The sequence below is a fragment of the Coregonus lavaretus genome, assembly GCF_964263955.1.
Source record: "Coregonus lavaretus genome assembly, chromosome: 29".
NCBI classification, from domain to species: Eukaryota; Metazoa; Chordata; class Actinopteri; order Salmoniformes; family Salmonidae; genus Coregonus; species Coregonus lavaretus.
In genome coordinates, this window is record NC_140016.1 from 25,679,100 (window position 1) to 25,697,469 (window position 18,370).

The 18,370-nt window shown below is 44.6% G+C and overlaps 1 protein-coding gene and 1 pseudogene across 2 annotated transcripts; one reads left to right on the forward strand and one right to left on the reverse strand.

Annotated features, from left to right (window-relative positions):
- Window positions 1-1,804: 1,804 nt before the first annotated feature.
- elp1 (elongator acetyltransferase complex subunit 1) lies at window positions 1,805-15,995 on the forward strand. The gene is made up of 34 exons (XM_084146544.1): window positions 1,805-1,902; window positions 2,074-2,243; window positions 2,364-2,516; window positions 2,656-2,737; window positions 2,850-2,930; window positions 3,033-3,118; window positions 3,214-3,313; window positions 3,430-3,520; window positions 3,653-3,776; window positions 5,148-5,241; window positions 5,457-5,687; window positions 8,069-8,233; window positions 8,398-8,482; window positions 8,579-8,743; window positions 8,824-8,930; window positions 9,087-9,187; window positions 9,331-9,384; window positions 10,043-10,276; window positions 10,404-10,556; window positions 10,663-10,742; window positions 10,858-10,995; window positions 11,162-11,247; window positions 11,334-11,482; window positions 11,684-11,807; window positions 11,916-12,013; window positions 12,111-12,312; window positions 12,435-12,559; window positions 12,651-12,711; window positions 12,854-12,967; window positions 13,121-13,232; window positions 13,362-13,489; window positions 13,737-13,888; window positions 13,984-14,056; window positions 15,838-15,995. Exons 2-34 carry the CDS (start codon window positions 2,094-2,096, stop codon window positions 15,903-15,905), a joined length of 3,966 nt encoding a protein of 1,321 aa, XP_084002670.1. The 5' UTR covers window positions 1,805-1,902; window positions 2,074-2,093; the 3' UTR covers window positions 15,906-15,995.
- A 553-nt stretch (window positions 15,996-16,548) lies between these two features.
- Window positions 16,549-17,850, reverse strand: LOC311104712 (actin-1-like; annotated as a pseudogene). The gene has a single exon. The product of its transcript is annotated as an actin-1-like (transcript).
- Window positions 17,851-18,370: the final 520 nt, after the last annotated feature.

The window sequence follows — 18,370 nt, forward strand, 5'->3', positions numbered from 1 at the left end:
AGTTCCCAGTTGTTTTGAACGCGGCATACAACCTTCCTACTGGGAAAATGCACGTGAATGCCCCTCTACTCGTAATTATGACTAGCGCCTCGATCACAACAACATTGCACAAAATGGTACGCAGCATCATCTGGATATGTGCGCAACAAAAGTTGAACATTCGCCTTCTGCTACCATTTCTGTCAAGCCATCTACGCATACAAGTTGATGCATACGTTCAATCCAATGTATGCACCACACAGAATGTACTGCAACTGCCTCTGCAACGCAATTCTGTAAGGCAAACGCAGCGTTTCATTGGAAATTAATGTACTTCTGGTGTACCAAAATGCAATGATACTGTCGGTGTGATCGAGTCGTAGGAAACTCGGGTATGATCTCTGGACCTGATCACAGATTACACTTTGATCACACCTACATCGTTATTGCGCAAAATAGTATGCAGCATCATCTGGATATGTGTGCAACAAAAGTTCAAGATAAAGGCGAAAGAAACGCACACCTATTTAGGCGAGGTGCTGGCTGACGGCGTAAAACACTTGAAAAATAAAAGGAAAGCCGCACACTCTAGGAGCTCAGATGCAATAATTTAATATCCTAATAACCAACGTTTCGACAGACAAGCTGTCTTCTTCAGGGTATAATGACAAACACTGCGGGTCACTAGTTTATATAGTGTCAAAGGACACACGCAGGTGTCTGTCATGGCCGGGTGTGGCCTAATAGCATTGGCCAATTCACAGATAAAAACAACATACAAAAACCATGGATAGCATATGATCATAGATACTTGGCTACATAGGCCCACAACATTTACAATGAATAGCAAAATCACAAGAATGGCTTCAAATCAAAGTCTACGTTGAGACCGAAGGGAGCAAGGGTCTTTAAATTAAAGATCCAGGCAGCCTCTCGTTTTAACAATAAATTGTCAAGGATAAGCCTACAAGAAACACAGCCCTTTTTTTAAGTGTTTCTAAAATCCCCTATGGGAAAAATGAATGGTGTAAAAACAATTGGAACCATTTCCCTGTTTGACCGCTAGGTATGCTTATCAGAGTGGTTAAGGTTAGGTTTAAAATCTCATTTTAAGAAGATCAATTGTATAAATGGGCGGGGTTTATGACTTTGTGGCTGTGGTAACCAGTGATGACCAGGCACAACTGATAGGCTATAAAGTGTTTTTTAACTCTCAAAGTTGCCAGGATGTCACGTGTCCTACTTATATCAGTACACTTGTAACAACCTAATCATTACAGAACTTATATTCGATAAAATAAGCAACCACGTAGCAAATAAGCCATTACAGGTAGCTTAGTGGGTAAGAGCGTTGTGCCAGTAACCGAAAGGTCGCTGGTTCTAATCCCCGGGCCGACTAGGTGAAAAATCTGTCGATGTGCCCTTAAGCAAGGCACTTAACCCTAAATGCTCCTGTAAGTCGCTCTGGATAAGAGCGTCTGCTAAATGACGTAAATGTAAATGTTAACCAAATTCGACACTCTCTCATTGAACTCCATACAAAAACTCCTTGCTTTGTGAGCGAAAAAACGCAACTTGCTGGAGAAGACATATTTTGAGCCCAGTTATCCCTCTCGCTTCGCCTCTTCCTCTCTGGAATAGCTGGCTCGGACACATTCACCATATGAATGGTGTGATTGGTATGATGAGTTCCAGTTTTTTTAATGGGATGAGTGTAGTCTAATTGGGTGCACTGAGTCAGTCGTCAAAGTCATGCAATCTCCCTCCGTACAGGAAGAGGGAGACATTGTAATAGGGCACTACGTTTTTCAGCATTTTACGTCAGGGTTGTAAAGTGAACAATTTGACATCGCTGCAGCATGTGTGTTGTGTTGTTGATGCACTAACTTTAGCTTTTGTAAATATTATTGGAGCTACGCAAAGGTAGGTTACTTGGCTATGTGTCACATCGTGTAGCTGTTATTCATGTTAATTTTAACATTGAATAACATGGCTTGTCTGCACGCACAGCTAGATAGCTAGCTACCTTTCCATATTGGCTAGCCTGCTAGCTACAGATGCTAATCAATGCTCATTGTCTTCATCTGTGTATAGGTAAATAGGATTTGTGTGTAATGCGGAACTTGAGGTTGCTGAAGAGCCTTCGTTGCTTGGAGCTGCAAGGCCCAGGCACGCCGCAATGTTTCTCTGTTCGGACGGACACAGGCACGGTGCTCATCGCTTCAGAATACTCCGTCACAGAGTTGGACACACGAGCTGGCCAGGTACGTTACGCATAACAGTGTTCTCCAATCCTATTCCTGGAGACCCACATGGTGCAGGTTTTTGTTGCAGCCCATCACTAACACACTATATTCAACTATTCCTATACCCATCATGTTCAGGTGGTGAATGAGGTGTCATTGACAGCTGAGAGCTATCTTCCAGAGGATGGCAGTGGGACAGTTGTTGGTATCCAAGACTTACCAGACCAGGAGTCAGTGTGTGTGGCTACAGCCACTGGTGATGTCATTCTCTACAACCTGAACACTAACCAGGTATCAAGATTGAAGTAGTAACCCTGTTTATTGAAATTACATAAGAGTGCATTGACACCGTTACTCATAACAGGTCTGTTCTGCCTCTGTTTTCACGTGTGTGTGTGTGTGTGTGTGTGTGTGTCCATGTCCATCTCAGCTGGAGTGTGTGGGCAGTGTGGACAGTGGTCTGTCAGCCATGAGCTGGAGCCCGGACCAGGAGTTGGTCACTCTCACCACTGGTCAGTATACCAACCACCTCTAGATTATGGTCATTGACTTAATAGTCTATTGTTCATGGGGTCTATCATGAGCCATCAGAAGTAATGCGCTCTCTTTCTTGATACCTTTCAGGTCAGGACACCATTATCATGATGACCAAAGACTTTGAACCCATCACAGAGGTTGGGATCCATCAGGATGACTTTGGAGAGGGTAAGACTGATCAAATCACATTAAAGATGGGATCGTAATGTAAAATCCCAATGTATGTACACTATGCATATGGTTGACTGACACACCTTTTATGTGTTTTAGGGAAGTTTATCACAGTGGGCTGGGGGAAGAAAGAGACCCAGTTCCATGGCTCAGAGGGCAAGCATGCTGCCCAGAGGAAGACTATAGTAAGGAATATTATTAATCTTTCACCCTAAAAAGAGCAGTTGAACACTACTTGATGAAGGTCTCACTGTCTCTCTCCTCTCTCTCTGTGTGACAGGAGGTGCAGCCGGCCATGTCGTGGGACGACCGCAGGCCAAGGGTGACGTGGAGAGGAGACGGGCAGCTCTTCGCTGTGAGCGCTGTTTGCCCCCAGACTGGTGAGAATCAATGTTTTTCACAAACTCTGTGGAGTGAAGTGAAACAATTACTGTAAAAATATATATACTGTAGATTGTGTTGGTATCACATACATTGCATATGTGTGATGTTTCAGGTGCCAGAAAGGTCAGAGTGTGGAACAGAGAGTGTGTCTTACAGTCGACAAGTGAAACCGTCAACGGTCTGGAGCAGTCACTGTGTTGGAAGTAAGATTTCTGTGGAGAATCCTTCAACATCTTTGAGCACCTTGTTGTATTATGCTTTAGGTAACTCAAATACAACGAATATCACAACATGGTTTGCATTTGAGCTACATTGAAACCAATGCCTTGTTTCAGACCGTCGGGTAGTTTGATAGCAGCCACGCAGCGTCATCCTAACAAGCACAGTGTGGTGTTTATGGAGAAGAACGGCCTCCTACACGGGGACTTCACCCTGCCCTTTGGCAAAGAACAGGTCAAGGTACACTACCGGTCAAAAGTTTTAGAACACCTACTCATTCAAGGGTTTTTATTTATTTTTACTATTTTCTACATTGTAGAATAATAGTGAGGACATCAAAACTATGAAATAACACATATGGAATCATGTAGTAACCAAAAAAGTGTTAAACAAATCAAAATATATTTGATGTTTGAGATTCTTCAAATAGCCACCCTTTGCCTTGATGACAGCTTTGCACACTCTTGGTGTTCTCTCAAACCGTTTCACCTGGAATGCTTTTCCAACAGTCTTGAAGGAGTTCCCACATATGCTGAGCACTTGTTGGCTGCTTTTTCTTCACTCTGCGGTCTGACTCATCCCAAACCATCTCAATTTGGTTGAGGTCGGGGGATTGTGGAGGCCAGGTCATCTGATGCAGCACTCCATCACTCTCCTTCTAGGTAAAATAGCCCTTACACAGCCTGTTGAAAAACAAATGATACACCATCCCATCTGGTTTGGGCTTAGTTGGACTATCGCTGTAGAATGCTGTGGTAGCCATACTGGTTAAGTGTGCCTTGATTTCTAAATAAATCACAGACAGTGTCACCAGCAATGCACCCCCACACCATAACACCCCCTCCTCCATGCTTTACGGTGGGAAATACACATGCGGAGATCATCCGTTCACCCACACCGCGTCTCACACAGACACGGCGGTTGGAACCAAAACTCTCCAATTTAGACTCCAGACCAAAGGACACATTTCCACTGGTCTAATGTCCATTGCTCGTGTTTCTTGGCCCAAGCAAGTCTCTTCTTCTTATTGGTGTCCTTTAGTAGTGGTTTCTTTGCAGCAATTTGACCATGAAGGCCTGATTCACACAGTCCCCTCTGAACAGTTGATGTTGAGATGTCTGTTACTTGAACTCTGTGAAGCATTTATTTGGGCTGCAATTAACTTTTAACAAGGCACACCTGTTAATTGAAATGCAGCTGGTTGAGAGAATGCCAAGAGTGTGCAAAGGTGTCATCAAGGCAAAGGGTGGCTATTTGAAGAATCTCAAATATAAAAAATACATTTTGATTTGTTTAACACTTTTTTGGTTACTACATGATTCCATATGTGGTATTTAATCGTTTTGATGTCTTCACTATTATTCTACAATGTAGAAAGTTGTCAAAGACTCCAGCCACACTAGTCATAGACTGTTCTCTCTGCTACCGTATGGCAAGCGGTACCGGAGCACCAAGTCTAGGTCCAAAAGGCTTCTCAACAGCTTCTACCCCCAAGCCATAAGACTCCTGAACAGCTAATCATTGCTACCTGGACTATTTGCACTATTTTCATTTCTTAATGGTTAGGATTTGGGGAGGGCAACTGATCCTAGATCTGTGTGACTGTTGCAGGTGAAGGAGCTGCTATGGAACAGTGACTCGACTGTGTTGGCTGTGTGGCTGGAAGATATGACACCAGGAGAGGGCGGTCAAGTCAACACATACAGTAAGATCCTCTACAAATTACTCCCAATATTATTTCTTAACTTTATAACATGGGTTAATCAAATTGTCTTTCAGTCAATTTGTTGCCTTTTTACCAAGCAGATGTTCTAATATGTTAAACTGATCTGGATACTTTATAGTATCCAGGAGGAAGCCAACCGTGCCATAGCTTTTTTTTTTTACCCCTGCCTCACTCCCTCTCCGTCCCTCCTCCAGTTCAGCTGTGGACAGTAGGTAACTACCACTGGTACCTGAAGCAGAACCTGTACTTTGGCAGCGACCCCCAGAGGGCACCAGCCTACGTGAGCTGGGATCCTGAGAGGCCCCTGCGGCTGCACCTGGTGACCCGAGGCTGGGCCAGCCTGAACTACGACTGGGGCTGGAGCACCGACCGCAGCCACGGGGAGGACGGGCAGGACAACGCCAACGTGGCCGTGATTGACGGGGGTGAGTTTTTAGTTTAACATTTTTAATTTCACATTTATTTAACCTGGTAAGCCGGTTGAGAACAAGTTCTCATTTACAACTGCGACCTGGCCAAGAGAAAGCAAAGCAGTGTGATTAAAAACAACAACAACACAGAGTTACATATGGAATAAACAAAACGTACAGTCAATAACACAATAGAAAATCTATATACAGTGTGTGCAAATGTAGTAAGTTATGGAGGTAAGGCAATAAATAGGCCATACTGCAAAATAATTACAATTTAGTATTAACACTAGAGTGATAGATGTGCAGAAGATGATGTGCAAATAGAGATACTGGGGTGCAAATGAGCAAAATAAATAACAATGTAAATAACAATATGGGGATGAGGTAGTTGGCTGGGCTAATTACAGATGGGCTGTGTACAGGTGCTGTGATCGGTAAGCTGCTCTGACAACTGATGCTTAAAGTTAGTGAGGGAGATAAGTTTCAGACACAGACCTTGTTTATAGTAGTCTTTGACATTTACTGATCAGATCACTGATATATACAGTTGAAGTCGGAAGTTTACATACACCTTAGGCAAATACATTTAAACTCAGTTTTTCACAATTCCTGACATTTAATCCTAGTAAAAATTCCCTGTCTTCGGTCAGTTAGGATCACCACTTTATTTGAAGAATGTGAAATGTCAGAATAATAGTAGAGAGAATGATTTATTTCAGCTTTTATTTCTTTCATCACATTCCCAGTGGGTCAGAAGTTTACATACACTCAATTAGTATTTGGTAGCATTGCCTTTAAATTGTTTACCTTGGGTCAAACGTTTCGGGTAGCCTTCCACAAGCTTCCCACAATAAGTTGGGTGAATTTTGGCCCATTCCTCCTGACAGAGCTGGTGTAACTGAGTCAGGTTTGTAGGCCTCCTTGCTCGCACACGCTTTTTCATTTCTGCCCACAAATGTTCTATAGGATTGAGGTCAGGGCTTTGTGATGGCCACTCCAATACCTTGACTTTGTTGTCCTTAAGCCATTTTTCCACAACTTTGGAAGTATGCTTGGGGTCATTGTCCATTTGGAAGACCCATTTGCGACCAAGCTTTAACTTCCTGACTGATGACTTGAGATGTTGCTTCAATATATCCACATAATTTTCCTTCCTCATGATGCCATCTATTTTGTGAAGTGCACCAGTCCCTCCTGCAGCATAGCACCCCCACAGCATGATGCTGCCACCCACGTGTTCTTCGGCTTGCAAGAAACCCCCTTTTTCCTCCAAACATAACGATGATCATTATGGCCAAACAGTTCTATTTTTGTTTCATCAGACCAGAGTACATTTCTCCAAAAAGTATGATCTTTGTCCCCATGTGTAGTTGCAAACCGTAGTCTGGATTTTTTATGGCGGTTTTGGAGCAGTGGCTTCTTCCTTGCTGAGTGGCCTTTCAGGTTATGTCGATATAGGACTCGTTTTACTGTGGATATAGATACTTTTGTACCTGTTTCCTCCAGCATCTTCACAAGGTCCTTTGCTGTTGTTCTGGGATTGATTTGCACTTTTACATTTATGTCATTTAGCAGACGCTGTTATCCAGAGCGACTTACAAATTGGTACGTTAATCTCTAGGAGACAGAACGCGTCTCCTTCCTGAGTGGTATGACGGCTGCTTGGTCCCATGGTGTTTATACTTGCGTACTATTGTTTGTACAGATGAACGTGGTACCTTCAGGCGTTTGGAAATTGCTCCCAAGGATGAACCAGACTTGTGGAGGTCAACAATTTTTTGATTTCTTTTGATTTTCCCATGATGTCAAGCAAAGAGGCACTGAGTTTGAAGGTAGGCCTTTAAATACATCCACAGGTACACCTCCAATTGACTCAAATTATGTAAATTAGCCTATCAGAAGCTTCTAAAGCCCTGACATCATTTTCTGGAATTTTCCAAGCTGTTTAAAGGCACAGTCAACTTAGTGTATGTAAACTTCTGACCCACTGGAATTGTGAATTAAGTGAAATAATCTCTGTAAACAATTGTTGGAAAAATTACTTGTCCTGCAGAAAGTAGATGTCCTAACCGACTTGCCAAAACTATAGTTTGTTAAAAAGAAATTTGTGGAGTGTTTGAAAAACGAGTTTTAATGACTCCAACCTAAGTGTATGTAAACTTCCGACTTCAACTGTAAGTGAGTGGATAGATGAAGACATGGTTTCCAACCCTCCATTGCTTTCACAAACCGTACTGTGTCAGATCAGTGATTTCCTCAAGGACAGGGAGGAAGGAAAGGTGCATTTTTTAAAAAGTATTCAAAAAGGGCCGATGAATTAGAGAAGGGGAGATATGGAGTATTTTGAAGCATCTAAAAGGCATCGCATTTGTCTGAATGCCTCTGTTTTCTAGATAAGGTCCTAGTGTCAACGTTTCGTCAGTGTGTGGTGCCCCCGCCCATGTGTGCCTACGACCTTCAGCTGCCCGCCCCAGTCAACCTGGTGACCTTCCAGCGCCAGAGCACCAATGAGCTGGCAGCGCTCACAGCCGACGGACACATCTCTGTCTATGGCCAAGGTGGGCCACCTGAAGTTTCCTATCTTATTGCTCAGCCATTATTCTTCTCTTGATACATGCATCTCTATGGTCGCTTTTTCCTCTACATCTCTTTTCCCACTCACACTGTGCTGTTAATTCATTAAGATGGGTACTGGGTCCATAAAGTCTGGTTGTGTGTTCAGGTACTGGGGAACAGAGTGAGCCTGCAGCCAGATTGAGAGGATTCCGATCTGTCACACACCCTCCCCAGCTAAAGACAACTTACAGGTACAATCGGGACAGTCATTCATCCAAAGCCTTTTCTATTATGACCCTCACACTACATATTGCGCCCTAACATTGTGGCTGTGTTGCGTGATGCAGGGTTGCGGTGGATCAGGAGGAGCCCCTGGCTCTGCGTCTGCTGCTGTGGCTGAGGGATGATGTGTTCCTGGGGGTGGTGGGCTGTACAGAGGGGCCGTCCCAGTCCAAGCTGCTCATCCTGGGACCCTCAGAGGCCCAGGGCCCCCAGCCAACCTTGGAGATCAGGTATGAAGGAATTATAGTTGACGACAACAGCGCAACTTTTACCTGCTGTCAAATGTCCCCCTAACTGTTTCTATCCCCAGGTCACATGTGGAGGTGGAAGGTCACGTGATCAGCATGTGTCACAGCTCCAAGACGGGCACGGTGGCATTGCAGCTGGAGGACGGTCAGATCAGGAAGTTCCTCTGGGGTCAGTAACGACTACTTCCTGGATTATGAGAATATTGCTTGTAGACTTGCTTGCAGAGTTCGATCATGAGATGTATTTTATGTCTCCAGCTGTACATTTGAAAAATGATCAAATAGGATTCAAAAAAATGAATGGACCTGTGTATGGTGTCCCCAGACTCTCTGAAGCCTAGTGTCGTGGAGTGGCAGGACTCAACAGGCTGCCGAATCAACTTTCCAGATCCCTGTGTGCAGACGGCCCTCTTTACCATAGAAGAGGTAAGGAAACAATCTAACTGAATACTGTTCTCACAGAAAATGTCAATATTACTATAATTTGGTGATTTGATAATGTTGATTATGTGCCAAAAGTACCTACCTCCTGGTCTCTAATCAAGGGGATTTTTTGGTAATGTCAACAGGAGCATCTGCTAGGGCTTACGGACCGATCTCACCTGTTTGTTGGCGAGACAGAGGTATGTCTTGTTTTGCTTTGGTGATTCAGCACAAAGGCAGAGTTACCATTGTGATTGATGCAAACACACCTCTTACTTTAATTAATTAGCTGCTGGGCCTCCCGAGTGACGCAGCGGTCTAGGGCACTGCATCGCAGTGCTAGAGGCGTCACTGCAGGCCCGGGTTCGATCCCGGGCTGTATCACAACCGGCCGTGATCGGGAGTCCCATAGGGCGGTGCACAATTGGTCCAGCATCGTCCGGCTTAGGGGAGGGTTTGGCCGGGGGGGCTTTACTTGGTTCATCACGCTCTAGCGACTCCTTGTGGCGGGCCGGGCGTCTGCAGGCTGACCTCGGTTGGCAGTTGAATGGTGTTTCCTCCGACACGTTGGTGCGGCTGGCTTCCGGGTTAAGCGGGCGGGTGTTAAGAAGCGTGGTTTGGCGGGTCGTGTTTTGGAGGACACATGACTCGACCTTCGCCTCCCGAGCCAGTTGGGAAGTTGCAGCAATGAGACAAGATCGAAATTGGGGCGATAAAGGGGGTAAAAAATCAAATATTTAATTAATTAGCTGCTTGCCCCACTCATGTAATGCAAAGTTGAGTCATATTCATTAAAAACATTTGACTTTATTCACCAACCTGATTGTGTCATTGCCTCCCTCTGTTCTTCATCCACAGGTGGCCTCCAACGTTTCCTCCTTCGTGGTCTACGATGACTTCCTGCTGCTCACCACACACTCGCACACATGCCGCTGCCTCCGACTCAGCACACTCACTGTCAAAGGGCTGCAGGTGGCCTTGGCTGCAGACGGTCAGAATCAGAATGACCAGAATGACGAGACTCTCCGCAGGGTGGAGAGGGGCTCCAGAATCGTCACTGTGGTGCCCCAGGACACCAGGCTCATCCTACAGGTCTGAACAGTTCCGTCTGTCATAAAACAGATTAAAATCCCAGGTTACATCATTGCTATTACCCATATTGTTTAGCGCAACATCCCTGGTCGTGTTGATGTTGAACGTGTTGGATGGGTGTCTGCAGATGCCTCGCGGTAACCTGGAGACCATCCACCATCGAGCGCTAGTATTGGCTCAGCTCAGAAAGTGGCTGGACAGTCAGAAGTTCAGAGAGGCCTTTGAGTGCATGAGGAAGCTGCGGATCAACCTCAACCTGATCTACGACCACAGCCCCAAGGTAGGTAAACACACAACCAGGTCACTTCTTCTTTTTCACCTAACCTGTCTGTGACCTTCTGGTGTGGAATGGCACATACAACAAGACTGTTTTTCCTTTCTGGCAGGTGTTTTTGGAAAGCGTGGAGACCTTCCTGAGACAGCTAGACTCTATCAATCACATCAACCTGTTCCTCACAGAGCTCAAGTAAGAACCTTTAACCTTTTTGTTTTTTACAACAATGACAAACGATGCCCATTTGTAATACATTTTAGGAAATTGCCATTCGTTTCAGTATGTACTTATTTTTTTACTTTTTTAGGGAGGAAGATACCACTACAACAATGTACCCTTGTTCAGTGAACACTACAGGCCAGTCAGCCCCTGTGGCTTGTGGGAAAAAGGTGGATATTGTGTGTGATGCGTTGCGCTGCACCATGGAATCTATGGACCAGCACAAGTGAGTGCGCTCTTGATATGGATGATCCTTTTTGTCAATGAAAACCAATAAAATGTGATTTTGTATTGCACTATTTACAGAGCATTTTAACTAGTATTGTACTCAAATCATGTTTATTTCACAAGATTCTTGATTGAGAGAATAATACTGTCGTTATAACCCTCAGGTATTGTCTGTCTATTTTGACGTCACATGTGAAGAAGACTGTTCCTGAGCTGGAGATTGCCCTGCAGAAAGTCCACGAGCTTAGAGGTAAAACGGACACGAGCAGATCAGCAAGAGGAAGAAATTGTTAACAAGATATCTGAAATCTATGTTTGTAACCTGTGTATTTGTAGTGAACCCACCCAGTGCTGCCAACGCAGTGAGTGCGGAGGAGGCTCTGAAGTACCTGTTGTTCCTGGTCAATGTCAACGAGCTGTATGAACACTCTCTGGGCACCTACGACTTTGACTTGGTCCTCATGGTGGCCGAGAAGTCCCAAAAGGTGAGTGACAGTAGTACTTCACTGTACAGAACAGCACCTAAACAGTACCTAATAGCTACCCTGATGAAGCCATTGCTGCAAAAACTTTGGTGGACGACTGGACGTTCACTGCAAATAGAGAAAAGACTGTGCTACTTACATGTATTTATCTTTATGGGTATTAAAGCGGTTGATTCTCCTTTGCCTTCCCAAACATTCAAGGACCCCAAAGAGTACCTTCCCTTCCTGAACATGCTGAAGACATTAGAGCCCAATTACCAGCGCTACACCATCGACAAACACCTCAAGAGATACAGGAAGGCCCTGCATCACCTCAGCAAGTGTGGTGAGTGTCTCCTGCCATAGTCATCTCAACGTGTCATTACGTGGACAATTAATTAATTGAACTTCATTGAAAAGAAGGACCTAAACTGGGTGTGGTGTTTTGTGCCAGGTGAGGAGCACTTCAACGAGACCCTAAATCTGGTGAAGGACCAGAGGCTGTATAGTGAAGCCCTGGGGCTCTACCCAACAGACAGCCCTCAGTACAAGGTAATGCGTTATCACACATAAAAAAAAATAAGTAGCCGCGCTGTGTGCTACTGTTGTCTCTGACCTCTGACCCCTGACCTCCAACCCTGACCTCTAGGCGCTGAGTTGTGCCTACGCCGAGTACCTGGTGGAGCAGCAGCAGGCGGAGCAGGCAGGGTTGTTGCTGTGGCGCTGCGGCGAGGCGACCCGCGCCCTCCAGGCCTTTGTGGGCAGTGCTAGCTGGAGGAACGCCCTCTGTGTGGCAGAGCAGATCCCGCTGCCATCCGACCAGCTGGCACTGCTGGCCAGGGACCTGGCAGGTACAGTGGCTACCCACGTCTGGCACTCAGCGCCTCACAGCTCCACCATCAAGTCTTTAATGTTGCTGTTATATTCAATCTGTGTTGCTCATTTGGTTTTATATTACCCCCTATCATTTCAGAGAAACTGATAGAGCTCAGAAGATATACGGAGGCGGCCATATTGTTGGAGCGGTATGCCAAGGACTGTGAGGAGGCCATATCAGCTCTAATCACAGGTGCAGTCTGGGAAGAAGCACTTCGACTGGTGAGTTAACAAGATGGCCTCCATCGTGCAACACGCTCTTCAAACTCTGCCCAAACCAAGACAAAATGACATTCTCTTTTGTCTGTACTAGGTGTATTTGTACAACAGACAAGACATCATTGAAACAAACCTCAAACCAGCTCTCTTGGAAGGTAAACCCCCCTTTTCCATTGGTGAATTGAAATGCTCTTGATGACAAAGTGCTAATTATTTTTCAATGTGCAGTATATTCATTAAATAGGTCATCAATTTGGCACCAAATATATACATTGTTTTTATGAACACTGTCTTTAGCATGTAGTTCTCAGACCTCCTACCTGGAAGTTCAGAGGGCGATGTTCACTCGTCACAAAACCCGTCTGGCTGTGGTACGGGAGCTTAAGGAAAAAGCCAGGCTGGAGTTACTGGGTATATACCATTCATTGTTGCATTACTTACACAAGGATACAGTTTATAATCGTTTTAAGGCTCTGAGAATGGGCTTGTCCATGTTATATTGACCTGCCTCCCTCGCTCGGTTTCTCCCTTTCTCTTGTTCTGTCTCCCCATCTCTCCTTCTAGATGAGGATGTCCCAGACTGTCCAGAGGCAGAGCTCTACTCAGAGGCCAGTAGTGTGATGACAGGCAGCCATGCCGGCTCCAAGTACTCACATAGTAACTCCCGCATCTCCTCGTGAGTCAGCACTTTACACATCTGTATAAATTACATTAAATACCTAGTGGGGGTAGAGGTGGGTTTGGGACTTGGGAGTAAGGTGTCAGCTGTCTCACTATGAGAGAGGAACTGACCTCTGTCTCTCAGGAGGTCGTCTAAGAACCGCCGGAAGGCCGAGCGCAAGAAGCTGAGTCTGAAGGAAGGGAGCCCCCTAGAGGACATGGCCCTACTGCACGCCCTGGCAGAGATCATCCACTCTGTGGACAAGATGAGAGGTGGGAGATGCACATTCTTTTCTTACCGCTTCTCCCTTTCTTTGTCTCGCGCTCTCTCGCTTTCATCCATTTGGCCTACTCTCACTCATAATGATGGGCATTTCTCTGAAATCCTCAATAGAATTACAGTTATCTGGTTGGAATAGTTTTTAATCGTCTCATTCATATTTGTTATAGTGCTACTTAAAAGGTAGAGTGGTGTGGGCAGCTCCTGTGTGATTTACATTGTTTTGATCCACCCCTGCAGAGGAGGTGCACAGCCTGCTGAAAGCCCTGGTGCTGTTCCAGTTTGACGGACAGGCGGGGAGGCTGCAACAGGCCTATGGGGAGGCTCTCCAAATGATAGAGGTGGCCCTTCCTGAGGTGTGGCAGGAGGGTCTTCAGCAGACCCAGGCCCCGGTGAGAGAGAGACACACACACACACACACACACACACACACAGACTTGTTTTTAGAAATAGTTAATTTACCCTGTGTTTTCATTTTGTTCTTCAGATCACAGGTCCTAACTCCACAGCCAACAGCATCATGGCTTCATTTCAACAGCCAAGACCCTCAGCAACCCAAGGTCAGTTTTAGTAATATTCCTATTTATTGCTATTGAAAACATAGTATTTACTTATTTGTTTAGCAATACTAGGTGCTAAAATCATAGTCAGGTCCATAAATATTTGGACATTGACCAAGTTATTATTATTTTAGCTGTCTACCACAGCATATTGGAGTTGAAATTAAATAATGAATATGAGCTGAAAGTGCAGACTTTCAGCTTTAATTTGAGGGTATTTACATCCAAATCGGGTGAACGGTGTAGGAATTACAGCACTTTTTATATGTGGTCCCCCCCTTTTTTAAGGGACCAAAAGTAATTGGACAATTGGCTGCTCAGCTGTTCCATGGCCAGGTGTGTGTTATTCCCTAATTAGTTCATTTACAAGGAAGCAGATAAAAGGTCTAGAGTTGATTTCAAGTGTGGCATTTGCATTTGGAATCTGTTGCTGTTAACCCTCAATATGAAGTCCAAAGAGCTGTCACTGCCAGTGAAGCAAGCCATCATTAGGCAGAAAAATCTAAACGAACCAATCAGAGAGATGGCAAAAACATTAGGTGTGGCCAAATCAACTATTTGGTACATTCTTAAAAAGAAAGAACACACTGGTGAGCTCAGGAACCACCAAAAGGCCCGGAAGACCACGGAAAACAACTGTGGTGGCTGACAGAATAATGATTTCCCTGGTGAAGAAAAACCCCTTCACAACAGTTGGCCATATCAAGAACACCCTCCAGGAGGTAGGCGTATCTGTGTCAGAGTCAACAATGAAGAGAAGACTTCACCAGAGTAAATACAGAGGGTTTACCACAAGATGTAAACCATTGATAAGCCTCAAAAACCGGAAGACCAGATTAGTTTGCCAAAAAAAGAAACATCTTAAAAAGCCTGTACAGTTCTGGAACAACATCCTATGGACAGATGAGACAAAGATAAACTTGTACCAGAATGATGAGAAGAGTATGGAGAAGGGAAGGAACTGCTCATGATCCGAAGCATACCACCTCATCTGTGAATCATGGTGGAGGTAGTGTTATGGCGTGGGCATGTATGGCTGCCAATGGAACTGGTTCCCTTGTATTTATTGATGATGTGACTGCTGACAAAAGCAGCAGGATGAATTCTGAAGTGTTTAGGGCTATATTATCTGCTCAGATTCAGCCAAACGCTTCAAAACTCATTGGACGGTGCTTCACAGTGCAGATGGACAATGACCCAAAGCACACTGCAAAAGCAACCCAATACTTTTTTAAGGCAAAAAGTGGAATATTCTGCAATGGCCAAGTCAATCACCTGACCTGAATCCAATTGAGCATGCATTTCACTTGCTGAAGGCAAACCTGAAGGCAAAACGCCCCAAGAACAAGCAGGAACTGAAGACAGTTGCAGTAAAGGCCTGGCAGAGCATCACCAAGAAAGAAACCCAGCATCTGGTGATGTCTATGGGTTCCAGACTTCAGGCAGGCATTGACTGCAAAGGATTTGCAACCAAGTATTAAAACTCACAATTTAATTTTTGATTATGTTAGTTTGTCTAAATACTTTTGAGCCCCTAAAATTGGGGGGCTATGTATAAAAATGGTTTTAATTCCTACACGGTTCATACAATAATTTTGACAAAACCCTTAAATTAAAGTCTACACTTAAAGCACATCATGATCGTTTCCTTACAAATCCATTGTGGTGGCGTACAGAGCCAAAATGATGCAAATTGTGTCACTGTCCAAATACTTATGGACCTGACTACATTCTTATTCCCCTTTTAGTTTATTCATAAAATATGCTCTTCCTCTTTGCAGATTCAGAGACCCCACCACCCCCAAAGATGAGAAATGGTGTCAAGTGGAAGCTGAGTATTCTGAAGTAGCTTTTTGTCATCACTGTTATCTTTTTTTAACTGTAAAGCAATCAATCATCTTATCATAAATGTAGCCTATTAATAAAGATGTATACTGGATCTCTTGTCCTTCTTGTATGACTAAGGTATTATGAACAGAGCTCTGTGTTGTTAAATGGTCTCAAAATAATGTCGGTAATGGGTATGTGGTTATAACTTATTCATATTATCACAGATATGGAAAAGGCAGACAGTTCAATTTAGTTAATTTACATTTACAATTTACTGTTTCATTTGCCAACTATACAGGTACATTTAGCTCCCGAGTGGCGCAGTGGTCTAAGGCACTGCATCGCAGAGCTAGCTGTGCCACTAGAGATCCTGGTTCGAATCCAGGCTCTGTCGTAGCCGGCCGCGACCGGGAGACCCATGGGGCGGCGCGCAATTGGCCCAGCGTCGTCCAGGGTAGGGGAGGGAATGGCCGGCAGGGATGTAGCTCAGTTGATAGAGCATGGCGTTTGCAACGCCAGGGTTGTGGGTTCGATTCCCACAGGGGGTATGAAAAAAAAAAAAAAGTATAATAATAATGTGACTAACTGTAAGTCGCTCTGGATAAGAGCGTCTGCTAAATGACTAAAATGTAAATGTAAATGTAAAATGTATAACGTTGCTTTCAGAAACATTTTCGAAAAATAGCAGAGGGCCCTTTTTCCTCAGTCTTTCTTCTGAATCCAAAGTGACTGGAAAGAGGACAGGGAGGCAAGGATGGAACCTCCAAGCCACACTGTGTTTTGACCCTCCTGGGATGCCACAACCGTAGTCTCACTGCATGGTGCCATCTGGTTGAGCTCGCTCTGCAACCATTCAGGAAGACCGACCACTGAACATTGTGGACCGCCGCAAATTAGTATGTTTTGTAGCATGTCACGCTTCAGTTTGATGTCACATTTATTGATCCAGTTCATGACCATAATAGGAAGTCCTGGGTCACGGGATCCAATCAGATTTGGCTGGAAAAGCACCTCTGGACAAAGAAAACACTCCTTCCCCAATGAGGGAGAATTCCCATCTGGAAGCTTGTATTGCACCGTGTTGCTTTCTCTTTGTTTTAGTTCAATGTCTATATCAGGGGCTACATACAGTAACAACATTTTGCCTTGATGACATCCATTAGGCCTAATTTATTACAATAAACACTTTTTCCAGACTCCTGCAATAACTTCTGTAAGTAAAGGTCAAGGCTTCATCCTGCGTTTTCTGCACGACGTGTAACTTGGCATGCAATGGGGACTGCGTAAGAGCACCCGTGCCCTCACTTCAAAAACCAGTCCACTGGTCCTACCATAGGAATATATGGATACAACTGACTGGTTTCCAATGATCATTGCTGGGGTGCCGAAGCTCTCGAACCTGATTTCGGCTAGCTTTTCTCTGTTGGTGCTCTGACTAAGGCGGGTCACATAAAAGCACGGCGTCCTCTTCGCTTGGGATACCCAGCGTTTTGAACGCGTATTCCCACAGTCTCTCTTTGGCATCCCATCCCGTTACTATGCCATTATGCACCGGGCTGACGTGGAATATGTTTGACTTTTCTAAGATTTCACTCCCACATAGCCGCGTTTGTAATGCAAGGGGCATTGGCGCGCAAAATCCCACAACACTGGGAATCACGCACGAGGGCACAACCGCCCCCAACGAACACGGCTTTCAGGTATCCTTCCCCGACATCGATGACTACACACTTGGTGCACTTGACGATACCCTTTGGACTCGACTTCTTTTCATCAAAATCTGTTGAAGATTTAGATGATCTGGACGACTTCTTCGGTTTAGGGTTCTCTGTATCCGAAGAGGTGTTTTTATTTATTTGGAAGACGTTTTCCTCTGACTTTTCCCTTCTCCTTCATTCACCCTGATCAACTTTTGCAGGACTCTCTCTTGGAAGAATGGGAGCCATAAAAGTGTCGTTGTCCATCTTTTATACGTCATGGTGTAAATACTGTAACATGCAAAAACCGAAAGCTCTGTGCCCCGACCACTGACAGTTTTGATACGCCAGGGTGACGGCAATCATTTTGTTACCTTTGTTGCGCTCATCAACGTCACAATCTAAAACGTCATTGGGAATGCATAAAGTCATGTAGCCTACAGAACAGTTAGAACCAGCGTGGCTCAGTCGATAAAAATGTAACGAGAAGAATAGCTTCAGATCGCTGAGCACAGAGTACATTTGTTTCAACTACTCGGTGTTTCATTCACTGTTTTATAATAATCCAAATATAGCCTACCTGTATTTGTTTTATTTTTAATTCAAAGCATTTTGCATCGGAGATTTCCAAGGGATCAATAGGCCCATAAGGGCTTCTATTTAGCTTCCTTAAATATTCCACTGTTTAGCATTTAGTCCATAATTAACGCGTTGCCTAGATACCATTTTGATATTATATTTAGTCTGCGTGCAAAATGGCACTAAGTTTGATCAGGGCCCATAGGGT